Source organism: Petaurus breviceps, unplaced genomic scaffold (assembly GCF_028583685.1).
Source record: "Petaurus breviceps papuanus isolate PSGF00001 unplaced genomic scaffold, PetGlider_PUasm1.0 175, whole genome shotgun sequence".
Taxonomy (NCBI): domain Eukaryota; kingdom Metazoa; phylum Chordata; class Mammalia; order Diprotodontia; family Petauridae; genus Petaurus; species Petaurus breviceps.
Window position 1 is genome coordinate 59,961,009 of NW_027185764.1, and position 15,800 is coordinate 59,976,808.

The 15,800-nt window shown below is 41.1% G+C and overlaps 1 protein-coding gene across 1 annotated transcript in view; it reads left to right on the forward strand.

Annotated features, from left to right (window-relative positions):
* Positions 1–15,800, forward strand: part of SLC5A10 (solute carrier family 5 member 10) — a 182,307-nt gene that overhangs the window by 145,795 nt on the left and 20,712 nt on the right. The window contains exon 11 of the mRNA XM_069085195.1: positions 517–667. Within this exon, the coding sequence (XP_068941296.1) occupies positions 517–667 (151 nt within the window). The remainder of the gene's footprint in view (positions 1–516; positions 668–15,800) is intronic.

The following is a 15,800-nucleotide window of genomic DNA, read 5'->3' on the forward strand; positions in this document are numbered from 1 at the left end:
TGTCCCCACCCCTAATCTCCAGCCAACTCAGTAAAGGTCTTTATCCTTTCCCCAAAGCAGTGAATATAAAATTAAGACCTAGAGGTTAAGCACAATGAAGGCAGGGACCTAGGCCTGGAGATGAATCCGAACTGTGGCCCTAATCTTGATTTACCTGTGTGTTATTTTTGGTAAATCTCAGACCCTCTCTAGGTTTCTGGTTACCTTTCTTTGTAAAATGGTCCTAATGTACCTGCCTCGGAGGAAAAGAAAACATATAATGACAGAACATCAGAGCTGGAAGTTACCTTAGAGCTTATCCCATTGTCCTTGTTAAAAAGACAGATGGTATAAGGAGGATGAGTGACTCGCTGACCATGAGTGAGTCACTGGAAAATCCAGGGCTTGAATCATAGCCTCTTGTTCTTCCTGGGGTCTAGATAGATCCATTTGTATTTGACAGGAAGGGTACAGGGTAGGGGGAGGTTGGTGAAGAACCTGCCTTGTCACCATGACCTTTTTTCTCAATGCTGTCAGGACTTCGGGGACTGATGATTGCTGTCATGATGGCGGCCTTGATGTCCTCCTTGACCTCCATCTTCAACAGTAGCAGCACACTCTTCACTATGGACATCTGGAGGAAGCTGAGACCTCGAGCAGGAGAAAAGGAGCTCCTGTTGGTAGGCAGGTATGGTATGCATGCAGTCAGGGTCCTATTGGACTAAAGAAAGGAAAGCCGGGTTTGCTGATCCTTGCAATGGACACACAGTGGAGGTGCATGTGATTTGGAACACTTTTTCATATAGTTGTTGATAGTTTGTCTTTCTTCTTTGAAAACTACTTGTTCATAACTGTTGATGATTTATTTATTGTTGGGTGACTCTTGCTCTTATATATTTTAATAAATTCCATGTAGGTCTTGGACAACAGAACTTTATAAGAAAAAAAAACTTCTGCAAAGATTTTTTTTTCCAATTAACAGTTTTTCTGCTAATCATATTGGTTTTGTTTGTGCAAAAACATTTTATGTACTCAAAATTGTCCATTTTTTCTCTTGTGATCTTTGCTATCCCTTGTTTGGTAAAGAACTTTTCCACTGTTCATAACTGTGAAAGGTATTTCTATCCCTTCTTTTCTAATTTGCTTATGATATGACCTTTTATATTTAGGTTGTGTGTACTTTTGGAGTTTGTTGTGGTATATGGTTTGTCTGTACCTAACCAAATGAGTTGGGAAGAAGACTGATATTTTCCCAATAACACCTGGGTAGCTGCTATTGTGGGTGCCTGGGTTGCATTTAGATTGTAACTTCCTTCCAGGATTGTCAGGGCAGAAGGGGGAGGATTGGGAGCTTGCAGAATGGCAGTAAGGTATGGAATAAGGAAGTGTTGGGCTGTAATGGATGAAGGGTAGTTGTGATTATGTTGGAGACAACCCAGAAGATTGAGCCTTGGGGCTGAGATGCAACTTATCTTCCCACTCATCATTGATAGATCACATGTTCTTTGGAGTCATGCCATAGCCTCTGAGAGGGTTTGTCAACCCCTCCCCACATGAAGCCACTTTGAAAAATTCTACATTACAGAATAATAGAGAAAATAGAGGGAAAAAAGGCATGTATTCTGATAACTTCAACATAAGACATAATATTATATTGGCCAATGAGAAAGTCACAAATTATATGCTGGGGGATTGGGAAGGGGGTTGGTGGGAGCAGATCAGGAAGAGGTCACTTCCAGCTGGGATCAGGGAAGCTCTCACTGAGGAGCTGGTATTTGGGTTGGGCTTTGATGGATGGGTAGGAATTGAATTGGCAGAGATGGTAGAGCATTCCAAATGGAGGAAATATATTGCGTGAATAGCTGTAGGCCTGTTTGGCTGGAGTCTGGGATATGTGAAGTGGAGTTAGGAAATAAGGTATGGAAAGGAAGTCTAGGGTCAGAGATTGTGGAGGGTAGAATGTCATGCTAATGAGTTTTGTTGGACTTCATCTAGTAGGAAATAGGGAGCTATTTATTTTTTTTGATGGAAAGTGATGTGATTAGGAAGATTAAAGTGGCAACATCTGTAGCATGGAAATGAAGAAGACAGGAATAACAATGAGGAAACTGTTGCAAGGAGGAGTGGGGGGAAGGGGTGCTGAGTGTCTGAACACTTTTACTCATGTTCCAGATTTCCCAGAAGAAGAAATGTTCCCTTGCTGTCCCCCTCCAGCCCCCAATCAATTGTTTACCAGAAAGCTGAAAATTACCAGGAGGTTGGTGCTTTGATCTAGGGGCAAGTTTTAATAAGAAGTCTGATGAGCCCATGCCCCCACCCCTATACCTAGTGTCTTGGACTATGCAAAGCAAGAGCTTCTTCCTGTTCCACAGGGCCTGTTGGAACATGTTGTGTGGCTGGTAGACAGAGGCCATCGAATCATCTCCTGTAAGCCCACAGCCTTGTTTGCATCCAGCTTAATTAACTTTAAAACAGATCCATCAGAGGCTGATCACAGAGGGAGTAAATGCTGGGGAGATGAGGGGGAAGGGGGTACCTGCAGGAGTGACCCTTTAGTCACCCTTAGCATGATGCTTCCTACTACAGTCAGCTCCTGCTGTTACCAAAAAAAAAAAGATCTTGGAATAAAATTTAGTACAAGGCAGCCTTGGAATCCCAGGTTTTCTGGGGAAACCTTCAGGAGATTTCTCCTCCAAAACTGTGCCTCTTTAAATCACAACCTTTCCACATTTCCTACTTTCTTAGGTTCTACATCTCTGACCTGCTGCCCTGTAGTGCAGTACCTGTAACCCAATGTCTCACTGGAAAATATTCTACAGGAAAGTTCAGAGCACAAACTGTGAAGAGTGAGTGTAGTAAGTTATAGGTTCATAGGCCTGACTTGGCTGAAAGACTTGTTAAGTGTCTTCCAGTTGTTAATTTTTTTTCCCTCTTAGACCTTCTGGCTCAGCCCATTTCCATGTACTTTGAACCTTCTCCTTCCTGGCTAGCTCACCCTAACTCCCACTCCCAGTTCAGAGCTGGAATTATTTCTTTCAGTTCCTTTGTTCACTGGAGGAGTAGAGTCTCTTTCTACCTGGGCTCAAGGTCCCTACGTTCCCCATTCAGTCCCTGGTTGATGCTTCTCTCCTAACAGTCAACTGAAAAACAGCTCAGTAGCACACCCTGGATTCTATTTAAATAATTCTCTTGAGTTTGTCTGTCTATTCTGACCACACAGCACCCTGATGAGCTCAAATCAAGTATTTATTAAGACTTACTATGTGCCAGACACTGTGCTAAAGACTGGTTATACAAAGAAGGGCAAAAATCCAGTCCCTGCTCTCAAGGAGATTACATTCTAATGGGAAAGAACATATACACAACTAAGAAGACATACATACACACATATGCATATGTGTATATACACATACATATTTTGGAAAGCTGAGTCTTGCAGGGAGCCACCCAAAATTAAGAAGCAAGAGGCAAGGGGACAGCATTCCAAGCATGGAATGATGTGGGAGAGGAAATTCCTGTGTGTTGTTGAAAGAAAGTAAGGTGTAAGAAAACTGGAAAGGTAGGAAGGGGACAGGTTATGAAAAACTCAACTAAATTCAATTAACAAGCACTTATTAAACAGCCAATATATAAGATAAGAGAGGGGTTGGGCATATTAAAAGTAAAAAATGAAATAGTATCTGTCTTCCAGGAGCTTATATTAAGTCATCCTTAAGTCCTAACTCAATCAACCAACAAGGATTTAAAAAAAATTTAAATCGTATTTTATTTTTCCTAATTTCATATAAAAATAGTTTTCAACATTTATTTTTATAAGATTTTGAGTTCCAAATTTTTTCTCCTTCCCTCCTTCCCCCCCAAGACAGCAAGCAATCTGATATAGGTTTATATATGTGCAATCATGTAGACATATTTCCACATCAGTTATGTTGTGAAAGAAGAAACAGAACAAAAGGGAAAGCCACAAAAAAAAAAAACACAAAAAAGCGAAAGTAATATGCTTCAATCTGCATTCAGACTCCATCAGTTCTTTCTCTGTTGTGGATAAGCATTTCCCATCATGAATCTTGGATCATTTCATTGCTGAGAAGAGCTAAGTCTATCATAGTTGATCTTCGTACAATGTTGCTGTTACTGTGTACAATGTTCTCCTGGTTCTGTTCACTTCAGTCAGCATCAGTTCGTATAAGTCTTTCCAGGTTTTTCTGAAATCTGCCTGCCCGTTATTTCTTATAGTACAACAGTATTCCATTACATTCATATATTCTGCTTGTTCTGCCATTCCCCCACTGATGGGTATCTCTTCAATTTCCAATTCCATGCCACCACAAAAAGTGCTTCTATAAATATTTTTGTACCTGTGGGTCCTTTTCCCCTTTTTATGATCTCTTTGGGAAACAGACCTAGTAGCATTATTTATTGCTGGATCAAAGGATTGGTTGGCTGTTGTCCCTCATTCTTGAAGAGGACCAAAATGACATCACTATGCTAGAGTCAAGTTTCAATGTATCCAACTGTGGCTGATCAGACCAATATGAGCTCAGAATGTTCTACCACAGGTCAGGCACAAATACTCTGTGTGAACATTTGGGGTGGATACTCCATATTTGTGGATCTTGCTGTTTCAATTTTGCTTTGCTCACAGAGCACAACACCTTCTCTGATGTGGGCACACAATGCTGATCAGTCCTGTGCCAGTGTCTCCCATGTCACACAATTCATTCCAAAGTTCTGAAGAGACACCTTGAGAGTGTCTTTGTATTGTTTCTTCTGACCACCAAAGTGAGCTCTTGCCTTGTGTGAGTTCTCCATAAAATAGTCTTTTTGGCAAGTGTACATTTTGCATTGAACAATGTGGCCAGCCCATCAGAGTTGCACTCTCTGAAACAGTTTGAATGCTTGGCAGTTTAGTTTGAGTAAGGACCTCGGTATCTGGTACCTTATCCTGGCAGGTGATCTTCAGAATCTTCCTAAGACAATTCAAATGGAGTGATTCAGTTCCTGGCATGGTGCTGGCAGACTGTCCAGGTTTCACAGATGTACAACAATGATGTCAGCACAATGGCTCTGTAGACCTTCAGTTTGGTAGACAGTCTAATACCTCTTCTCTCCCATACTTTTCTTCGGAGCCTCCCAAACATTGAGCTAACTCTGGCAATTCGTGCATCAACCTCATTATCAATGTGTACTTCTCTGGAAAGTACACTACCAAGGTAAGTGAACTTATCCACAGCATTCAAAACTTCTCCATTTGCTGTAACTGATGGTTCCCTGTATGGATGGTGTGGTGGTGGCTGATGGAGCACCTGTGTTCTCTTGATGTTAACTGTTAAACCAAAATTAGCACAAACAGCAGAGAATTGATTCATAATTTGTTGCATCTCAGCTTCAGAGGCTGCATTGAGTGTAAAATCATCTGGAAACAAAAAAATCATTCACAAAATACTCCCTCCACTTTGGTCTTGGCTTGTCACCTTTTCAAGTTGAAGAATTTACCATCAGCATGGTAGCTGACCTTGATGCCGTGTTCATCTTCATTGAAAGCATTTGACAACATGGCCGAAAACATCTTTTTAAAAAGCATGGGAGCAAGCACACAGCCTTGTTTCACTCCACTGGTGACTGGGAAAGGATGAGAGCATTGTCCATTATCTAGAACCTGGGCAAGCATGCTATCAAAAAATTGATATACAACGTTGATGAACTTCTCTGGGCAACCAAATTTTGACATAATTTTCCATAAGCCTTCACAATTAACAGTATCAAAGGTCTTGGTCAGATTGATCAAAGGGTATGCAACAGTTTGATTGCCCTTTGGACATAGTTCCAAATTGCTTTCCAGAATGATTAGATCAGTCCACAACTCTACCAACAATGCATTAGTCACAATTTTCCCACATCTTCTCCAACATTTATCATTTTCCTCTTCTGTCATTTTAGCCAATCTGACAGGTGTTAGGTGGTACTTCAGAGCTGTTTAAATTTGCATTTATCTAATCAATAGTGATTTAGGGAATTTTTTCATATGACTATAGATAATTTTAATTTCTTCATTTGAAAAGTGTCTGTTCATATCCTTTGACCATTTATCAATGGGTCATTATCATTGGGGAATGACTTATATTCCTATACATTTGACTCAGTTCTCTATATATTTGAGAAATGAGGCCTTTATCAGAAACGCTTGCTGTAAGAATTGTTTCCCATATTTCTGCTTTCCTTCTAATTTTGGTTGCATTTATTTTGTTTGTGCAAAACCTTTTAAATTTGATATAATCAATACTATCCATTTTGCATTTCATAATGTTCTCTGACTCTTGTTTGAGCATTTCCCGCCTCCATTGATCTGACAGGTGAACTATTTTTCCAACAAGCATTTATTAAATTCCCATATGTATCAGGCATGATATTAAGTGCTGGAGATATAGAGACAAAAGTGAAATATTTCCTGCCCCCAGGAGTTTACATTCTAACTGGGGAGACAACAATATAGACAAAAGCAGATTCCAGGTAATCTTGAGGAGGAAAGGCCCTAGCAGCTAGGGAGACAAGGAAAATTTTCATGCAGAGGGTGGTGTGTGAATTGAAACTTGAAGGAAACCAGGGGTTCCAAGAGGTAGAAATGAGGAAGGAGAGTCTTCTAGACAAATGGGCAAGCTATGCAAAGTCACAGAATATTATTTGTCAGGAAAAGCAAGAAGGTCTGTATGAAGAGAACAATGTATAATAAGGTTATACAGGAAGAATGGGGCCTGGTTGTCAAGAGCTTTGAATGCCAAACAGAGGGATTTATATTTGATTCTAAAAGTAACAGAGTATCACTAAGAATTTACTGAGTGAGGAGGTGACATGGTCAGACCTGTATTCTACAATTACTTTGGTGGTTTTGTGGAGGATGATTTGAAATGGGAAAAACTAAAAACTAAAAAACTAGGGAGGCCAATTCTGAAGTCCAGGCAAGAGGGGATGAGGGCATGAACTAGGGTGGTGGTCATGTAAGTAGAGGGAAAGGGTCAAAGGCAAGAGATATTATGGAGGTAGAAGTGACAAGATTTGACTACTGACAGATTATGTGGGGTATGTGAGAACTGTGAGTCTAAAATGACATAGAGGTTGCAAATTTGGGTGCCCTCGATAGAAAGAGGGCTCTAGAGGAGGGAAAGATTTTGGCGGGGGGAGGGTAGAAATGATGAATTCTGTTTTGGATATATTGGGTTTAAGATTCCTAAGGGACATCCAGCTTGAAAAGTCCAACAGGTAGTTGGTGATGTTGGACTGGAGCTCAAGAGAGAAACTAGGACTGAATATATAGCTCTGTAATCATCTGCATAGAGTTGGTCATTGAGTTCAAGGGAACCATGAAACTGCCAAATGAGAGAGAGACAGAGAGAGAGAGAGAGAGAGAGAGAGAGAGAGAGAGAGAGAGAGAGAGAGAGAGAGAGAGTATCCAGGAGAGAAGCAGAGAGAGTGATAGTCCAGGGTAACAGAGCTTTGGAGCACACCCACAGTTTGAGAACCTCATAAGGAAGGAGAGAAATCTGTGCCCCCCTCTAAAAAGGTCTCTCCCCTAAAATCATATGTGGATTTGGGAGTAACCTTAGTTTGGTAGTACTAGAAGAAATTCAGTGAAATGTAATTACTTTATAGATTTTCAAATGGTTTCTTGAGTAAAGACCATGAGAGAAAAAAAGAGTAGAGAACATAACTAGGAAGTAGGGCAGTGATTACATCCCTCATTGAGAGGGGCAGAAAGAGGGAAACCTAGGTTAGGAAAATAATAGCACAGATGGACAATCTAGGGTCAATATTCTGAAATACTTTAAGGTTTAGAAGGTCTCTATAACTTCCCTGAAATCGCAAAAACAGTGATAGGAGCCAAGACTAGAAAACCTAGGTCTCCTAACTACCAGTTTTTCACTACGATATGTTGCTTCCTCTGCCTCCATATCATCAAAATGTACTTATCAAGTACTGATTTGTATATGGACTTGTGTAAAGGGAGCCGGACACAATCTCTGATCCCAAGGAATTTGGCTTCCAGGGCTGCCACTCACTTGCTGGATATAACCTTGGGCAGGTAAGTCCTAGGGGTCCATACCCAGGCTGGGCTCCTCCTACTGGTGGGATTCAGTCTCAGCCCATGGCCTGGAAGTGGTTTTTCCCAGCAGGACATCTCTGTCCTTCTGTGGTTAACTGATCCATAATTTCCTGCCTTCTGAATCTCCAAACACAGTCCATTTTGGGCACTTGAAGAACAAAGGGAATGTAATTAGAGGAGTCCAAGGAATTAGTCACGGAATCTCAAATTAGAAGGAGGACAGTGACCTTGCTGGAGTCAGAAGCTTGGTTTTCCAGTGGCTCAAAAGAAAGTAGTTGGGGAGAGGTTGGCAGGCCTCTTTTCTCTTTCAAAAACACATCCCCATGGGGCAGCTAGGTGGTGCAGTGAGTAAGAGCGCCGGCCCAGAGTCAGGAGGACCTGGTATCAGTTCCAGCCTCAGATACTTAACACCCACACAAAATAACTGGCCGTGTAACGTTGGGCAAGTTACTTAACCCCGGTTGCTTTAAAAAACACAAACACACACATCCCCTTCTAAATGGATGCTGTGACTTTTGGGGACCAAGGCTTAATTTGGCATCCCACCCCAAAATTCAGATTGGGATTTACACTGTTAAATGTTTAACAACTGACTCTCAAAAAAAATGTATGCAAGTCATACTTTTAAGATTAATCTGCATTCTTAACATTTTCTTCATCACTTTCTTAAATCTATACAGTCAATAAAACATCAAATCCTATTTGTAGCATTTGCCAATTTCTGAGGTGTAAAAGGTTCAAATTGAAAATTTAACAACTGACTCTCATGAACCAGTATGAACTAGCTCCAGCACATACTTCAATTTATACAAAATAATGAACACATTGGCCTACTTCCATGCCCCCTCTTTCAGCAATCACTCTGTCCTCATACTTTGAGCCCATCTTATTTCAGAGAATCTCCTTCATGCTCTGTGCTGTGTTGGAAAGGAGAATCTGAACTCTAGACCCAGTAAAATATAAGCTCTTAGAAGGCAGGGGCTACTTGTTTCATTTTTTATCTTTGTATCCCCAGAATAAGCATAATGCTTTTTATACAATAGGAGCTTAATAAATATTGAATGGAATTGTTGAATTAGTCCAGGGAAGAACACTGAACTTGGGGTCATAAGACTTGGGTTGTAAACCATCCTCTGCCATTTAACTAGCTGTGTGACTTTGGGCAAGTTTCTTCCTCTGTAAAATGGGAACAATAATCCTTAAGCCCCCAACATGTCTTGAGACTCAAATAAAGAATGTATATGAAAGCACTTTAAGTACTAACCTAAGTGATAATGCAATTGGCTCTACCATTCACTTTATGTGTGTTCTTGGGCAAATCACTAATCCTTTCTGGGCATCACTTTCTCCATCTGTAAAATAAGAGAGTTAGAGTAAGATGTCAAACTTGAGGTGTCCAGAAAAACTCCCCAGTGCAACCCAAATTCAATATAATTGGAAAATGTTTAATAAAATAAATAAATATATAATGCGACCTAGATAATGTTAACTAAGTTTTCTAAGTCCACTTGACATCATTGGACTAGATTATCTCTGAGCTGCTCTTCCAAAGTTAATATTCTGTGTTTCTGAGTCTGATTCTAAGCACTCCTGAGAGAAAATTCCAGGACCAGCCTGTTCAGGTGGAAAATAGGCAGCCATCTTTGGGTGGGATTTTAGAGGCCAAGGAGCTCACTTGTTGAGAGGCTACTAGGTGGTGCAATGGATAATATACAATGGTACCTAGGGTCAGGAAGACCTGAGTTCTTATCCAACTTCAGATGCTAGCTAGTGACTCTGGGCAAGTCACTTAACCTTTAGTTTACTCAGTTTCTTCAACTGTAAAATGGGGATGCTAACAGTGCCTGGCAATTGTAGGTGCTCTATAAATGGAATTCTTTCCCTTCCTGCCTCCACAAAAATCTCTTCCTGCTTCATTTCTTGTTTTGATAGGGGCAGCATTATATAGGGGAAAGGGGACTGGACCTAGAGTCAGAAGACCAAGATTCTCCACTTTAAAACTAACTTCCCACGTGACCATAAACATATCCCTTAATTTTTACAGGCCCATTTCCTCCTCTGTAAAATGAGGAGACTGGCGAAATATCTTGTTAAAATACCTGCAAATGAGGGTGTTGGATTAGAATCACTGGATGATCTATCTCCAAAGTCCTTTCCAGTTCCAAATCCCAAGACCCTATGCCAGGCTACTGGGAAAGCAACAGGCTGAACTTTTTTTTTTATTAGTCATTTACATTCCATTTTTTTGGTTTGTTTTATGGTTGTTGTTTTTTTTTTTTGCTTTTTGGAGGGCAGTTGGGGTTAAGTGACTTGCCCAAGGTCACACTGACATTCCATTTTAATGAGTTTATCCATTGCTCTGAGGCTGAACAGGGGTTTAAAAGTTGTTAGTGGGTAAGCAAACCTTGCTATTTTGCCTAGGGTTCTATGAGTGTGGACTGTTTGGTGATTCCCCATTAGAGCTGTATATCCCATCCCATTCCCCTTTGGGGGGGGGGGGGGGGGGGGAGGGAAGAATCGCTCCTTTTATCCTCAGGTTACCCACCCAGGCCTCAGGCCTCCAGGGAGCTCTCTACCACTTGAGCTCTGTAATGATTGTCAGTCAGAACTAGCAATCAACCCACAGGTTTCAGCTTCAAAGTCAGTAAACAGCAAACAGCTCCCACTTAACTGGCACAGGGAGGAAGGTTAAGATTATTGACCTTGGCTTGAGGTGAATCACCAAACCATCCTTAGTCAGGTTCTGATAAAAGGTTTCCTGGCCCTCACTTGTTAATTCAGGGCTTTCTTAGCCTTCATGAAGTTGGTCAGAATGAGCCTATGGACACAGCCCCTGTGGACAGCTGTTTGTGGTATGGTCTGCTCTGGAGAGAGTGTCTTTTCTGAACTAGACTTCACCCAGAAAGTGAGGAAGATCGCCGATGTCCTAGAAACCCTGCATAGCTGTCCTGTAGGCCTTCCCTTTTCCCCAAGTCCTTTTATCATATATTGCTTTCCACACCCCTGAAAGTGGAATCTCCTTCAAACAGTGCTTCATGGTTCCATCCTTCTGTCCCACAGCTACTCTCAGGATCCTAAGACCTTTTCTCCTCTGTCTCAGGCCTTTGTGGCTCCCTAGATTAGAAATATCTAGAAAGATGCGAGGCTATCAGCAGCAGTCTGGGGACTTCTGGACTCCTTCCCTCAACTGGTCCATCCCAGGTCAATCATAACCACCTAGCCTTCCTCTTGGCCTCCCTCCTCCTTCCCTCCTTCCTCTTCTTTTTCTTCCTTTCCTTCCTCACTCTTTTCCTTCCTTCCTCTGTCCCCTTCTTCTTCCTTCCTCCTGCTTCTCCTTCCCTCTCTTTTCTCTCCCCTTAACCTTTAAGTGTGATTCCAGTGATTGGAGTTGGTTTATGCTGACCCAAGCTACCCTGGCTCAGGCTAATGCTGGGAATTCAGGGACTGCCATAGGGTTGGCTTCTCTGTCCTGTTAGAGACCTGACTTGCTTGTGAGTGGGAGATAATAACAACTGGCATTTATGTGGTACATCAAGTTTTGCAAACTACTTTTTAGATCTCATCTGATTCTCACAGGGACCTTATGAGATAAGGGGCAAAGTGGCTAGAGCAGTTGGACCTGGAGTCAGAAAAGGCTGTCTTCAAACCCTGCCTCAGACACTTCCTAGCTATATGACACTGGGCCAGTAATTTCATCTCTGTCTGCCTCAGTTTCCTCATCTGGGTATAATAGTAACACCTACTTCCCAGAGATGTTCCAAGGATAAGATGAGATATTTGTGGAATATATGACTGACAGAACTCAACAACCAACAACAAAAGTTTAAACACTACTTACTATTTAGATAGTATAAATATTATTATCCGGATTTTATGAAGGAGGCTCAGGGGAACTAGGACCTGTACAGAACTGGAATTCTCAGCATTGGAAGGGTCCTCGGGCACTGATGCCACTTATTTCACTCCTACTCTAGTGCTATTGAACAGAGCTGGTGGAAATCACAAAACCTTACTGAATGGGGTCTACAAAAAATGTATGTTATTTTGTCTCAATTGGGCCCTCACTGCAGCAAAGCAATTCTTCTGCTCCTCCCTAATCAATTCTTTATCCAAGTAGCCTTTCCAAACCTTCCCTTCTCTCCTTAAGCTTCCCTTGGCATCTCCTTTTTCTAACCTTTCAGTTGAGGAATTCACCCTCATATTTCACTGAAAAAATTGAGGCCATCCACCAAGAACCTCCCACTTCCCTTTATCACAAATTCCTTTGACATCATCCTCCACTGTCTCTTCCCTCACTCCAGTCTGTGAAGAGGTGGCTCTTCTTGTCAAGGCCAACTCCTCTAGATGCATCCTTGATCTCATCCTCTCCTCTCTTCTCCAACAAATTAACCCTACTACCACCACCACCATCGTCTTCCATTTCTTTTTTTTTAATTTTCATTTCCAACTTCTCTCCCTCTACCCCTCTCCTACCCATTGAGAAGACAAGAAATACAAGACCCATGCCACAACATATGAAGTCATACAAAACATATTTCAGTGTCTCTTTATATATTGGTTCCTTCCCCATTGCCTGGAAAAATGTCCAAGTTTCTCCTGTCCTTCCTACAGTCACCACCCTACCCCAAGCTGTCATCACAAAGTACTGGAATATTATAATGGCCTCCTAATTGATCTCCCTGCCACAAGGATCTCCTGACTCCAATTCATTCTCCACCCATCTGCCAGAGTAATTTTCCCAATGTACAGGTCTGACTATATCACCCCCTCCCCTCTACCGATAAACTCCAATGGTACTCCATTAACTTATAGGATCAAATATAAACTCTTTTGGCATTTAAAGCTCTTCACAAGCTTGCCCCTTCCTGCCTTTAGGTTTTTTTTTTACAGTAATTATTCACCCTTCTCCAAAATCCCACTCCACAGTTCTACTGTGCTCAACTATTTGCTTTTCCTTGCAACCAAACTCCATCTCCCATCCCCACCCCTTTGCACTGGCCAACTCTCATCCCTGGAATTCACTCCCTCTTCACCACCTTTCAGAATACTCTGGATTCCTATAGGGCCCACTCAAATGCCACCTTCTGAAGGAGGTCTTTCCTGGTTCTCCCCCCACTTCATTCCCGCTGCTAGTTCCTTACCCTTAATGATTCCTTTCAATATTCTATTTCTGTATCCAGCTCCGTGAATGCTGGGATTGTTTTTGGCTTTTCCTGGTATCCTCGACATTTAACACAATTTCTGGTACATAGTAACTATTTAATAAATATTGTTGATTGATTGATTACTAGCTATGTGACCTTGGGCAGATTGCTTAACCATTATTTCTAGGCCTCAGTTTCCTCCTCTGTGAAAGAATAATGAGTTAGCATTTAAGGTTAGCAAAGCATCCTACAAACATCATCTCATTTGATTCTCATCGCTGTTGTTGTTCGGCCTCATAATAACCCTAAGGAAGTAGGTGCTGTTATTATTCTCAATCTACAGATAAGGAAGCTGAAGCAGACAGAGGTTAAGTGACTTGACAAAATTCATGTAGTAATTATCAGAGGCCTGATTTGAATTCGAGTACCCCTGACTCCAGGTCTAGGGGCCATCCACAGCATCATCTAGAAGCCCAGATATTATTGCCTGCCTCCAAAGAGCTTATATTTTACTGAGTCTAAAACTCAGTCCTTTTCCCTTTGCACCATAGCAAAGAACATGAAGTAGACTCTCTGAAATAAGATGGAATCCAGAGTATAAGAAGATGGTGATTGTCACAAGATGGAGAGAGGAAGTAGACCACTATGTTCATTATTCTGTGTAAATCCAGGAGTGTGCTGGAGGCAGCTCATGCTGGCTTATGAGATCTCATAGTTAGTTTTTCAGTGTTAACATTTACACCATAGAAATTTGCAAATGCTACAAATCAAATCCTGATTAATTATTTTGTTGATTGTCTAGGCATAGGAAAGTGATGGGGAAAATGTTAAAAATTCAGATTAAACTTAAAAGTAGCTCAAGTTTTTCAGAAAGCACATTGTTAAATATTTACCAGCACACTTCTGGAGGCAAGAGAGCTTTGTTCTGGTCCTGGCTGTCATTAACTAGCCAAGCAACATTAGGCAAGTTCTTTGAGTTTCCTCTAAGCCTTCCCTTTTCTGAAGCTCAGTGGTTTTACCTGCCAGATGTTGATTACAGGTTTGTCATGGACCAGATGAGATGTGAGACTTTGCCTAAGCAAAGTGTCATATAAATGTGAGGGATTATTACTATCATCATCATTTTTAAGATTAAAAACAAAAAACCACGTAGCTTCAGTCAAGGTCCAGAGGAATTCCTAAGTGGCAGATTCTTGAGGGATGAAGGATGATGTGTTGAGGGAAGCCTCTTTGGGGAGGGAAGCCTTGAATTTTTGAGGCTGACATAAGAGGACAAGCCTGACCTCCTCCACCCTGTGTCTTGGGACCAGTGTTTTACAATTAGCTCTCCAAAAGATTTATCTGCATTATTAAGATTTTTCCCCTCCCTTTCTTAAGTCTATGTAATGAACAAAAGAACAGAGTAGAGCATTGATTTGTAGCATTTGCTGATCTCTAAAGTGTAAATGCTCATGCTGAAATTTTAACAATCATCTCTCGTGAACATGAGCTATTGGGCTTGAGCTGTCTCTAGTGTGACCTTGCTTTGGGCTCCTAGAAAAGGGGCCCTGAAAGCCTGGGACTGGAAGAGCTTTTAACCTGTTCTAGGGCGAGAGAAGTATGAATCTTCTGTTCTTATGTCATGGGTTTAGAAAGAAGAGTGCTAGATTTGGAGTCAGAGGAATTGAGTTCAAATCTTCTCTGGCACTTACTAGCTAAGTGACTTTGGACAAGTCATTTAATCTCTCTGAGTCCCAATTTCCTTCTCTGAAAAATTAGAGACCAAACCTATACAGTCGGTCTACCTCTAAATCTATGATGCTATGACTCTGGGCTCCATGAGAGGTAATAACTACCCTCATCCCCTGCCTAGTATAACCCTGAGCAAGTCAGGTAACCTTTTTCAGTCCTTTCCATCATCTGTAAAACAAGGGTAATAGGAGCACCTACATTACAGGGTTGTGAGAATTCAATTAGATAATATATACAAAGCACTTTGCAAACCTGAAAGTGCTGATAGAGGTGAGGGTTATTATGATTATTAGTGACTGGCCTGGGAGGGTAGAAGGGGTTCCTTTTTGTTAGGTTGTTTGTTTGTTTTTTAAGGGAGGAGATATCAGACTAATTGCAACAGTTCACATTTGTATAGTGATTTAAGCCTTATAACACTCTTTCTTCATAATAAGGGATTACCCTTAAGGTAGGTAGTGCAAATATTATTCTCCCCCATTTTATAAATGAGGAAACAGTTTCTAAGTGTCTGAAGCAGTATTCAAATACAAATCTCCAAGACAATTGGATAAGGTAATGTAAGGTGGGTAGTTCAATGTAGAAACTGGACTGACAGTTCTGAGTGCATATTTATTTTTGTTTGCTTTTAAAATTTAATTTCTTTGGTTACATTTAAAGTTTTGAACTGTCTCCCTCCCAAACTATAGAAGGCCATCAGTTCTTTCTCTGGAGGCGGATAGCATTTTCCTTCATAGGTCTTTTGGGATTGATTTGCGTATTTATAATACTCAGAATAACTTGGTGGTTCACAATTATTCTTCAAACTACTATTGCTGTATATAACATTTTCTTGGTTCTGCTCACTTCAA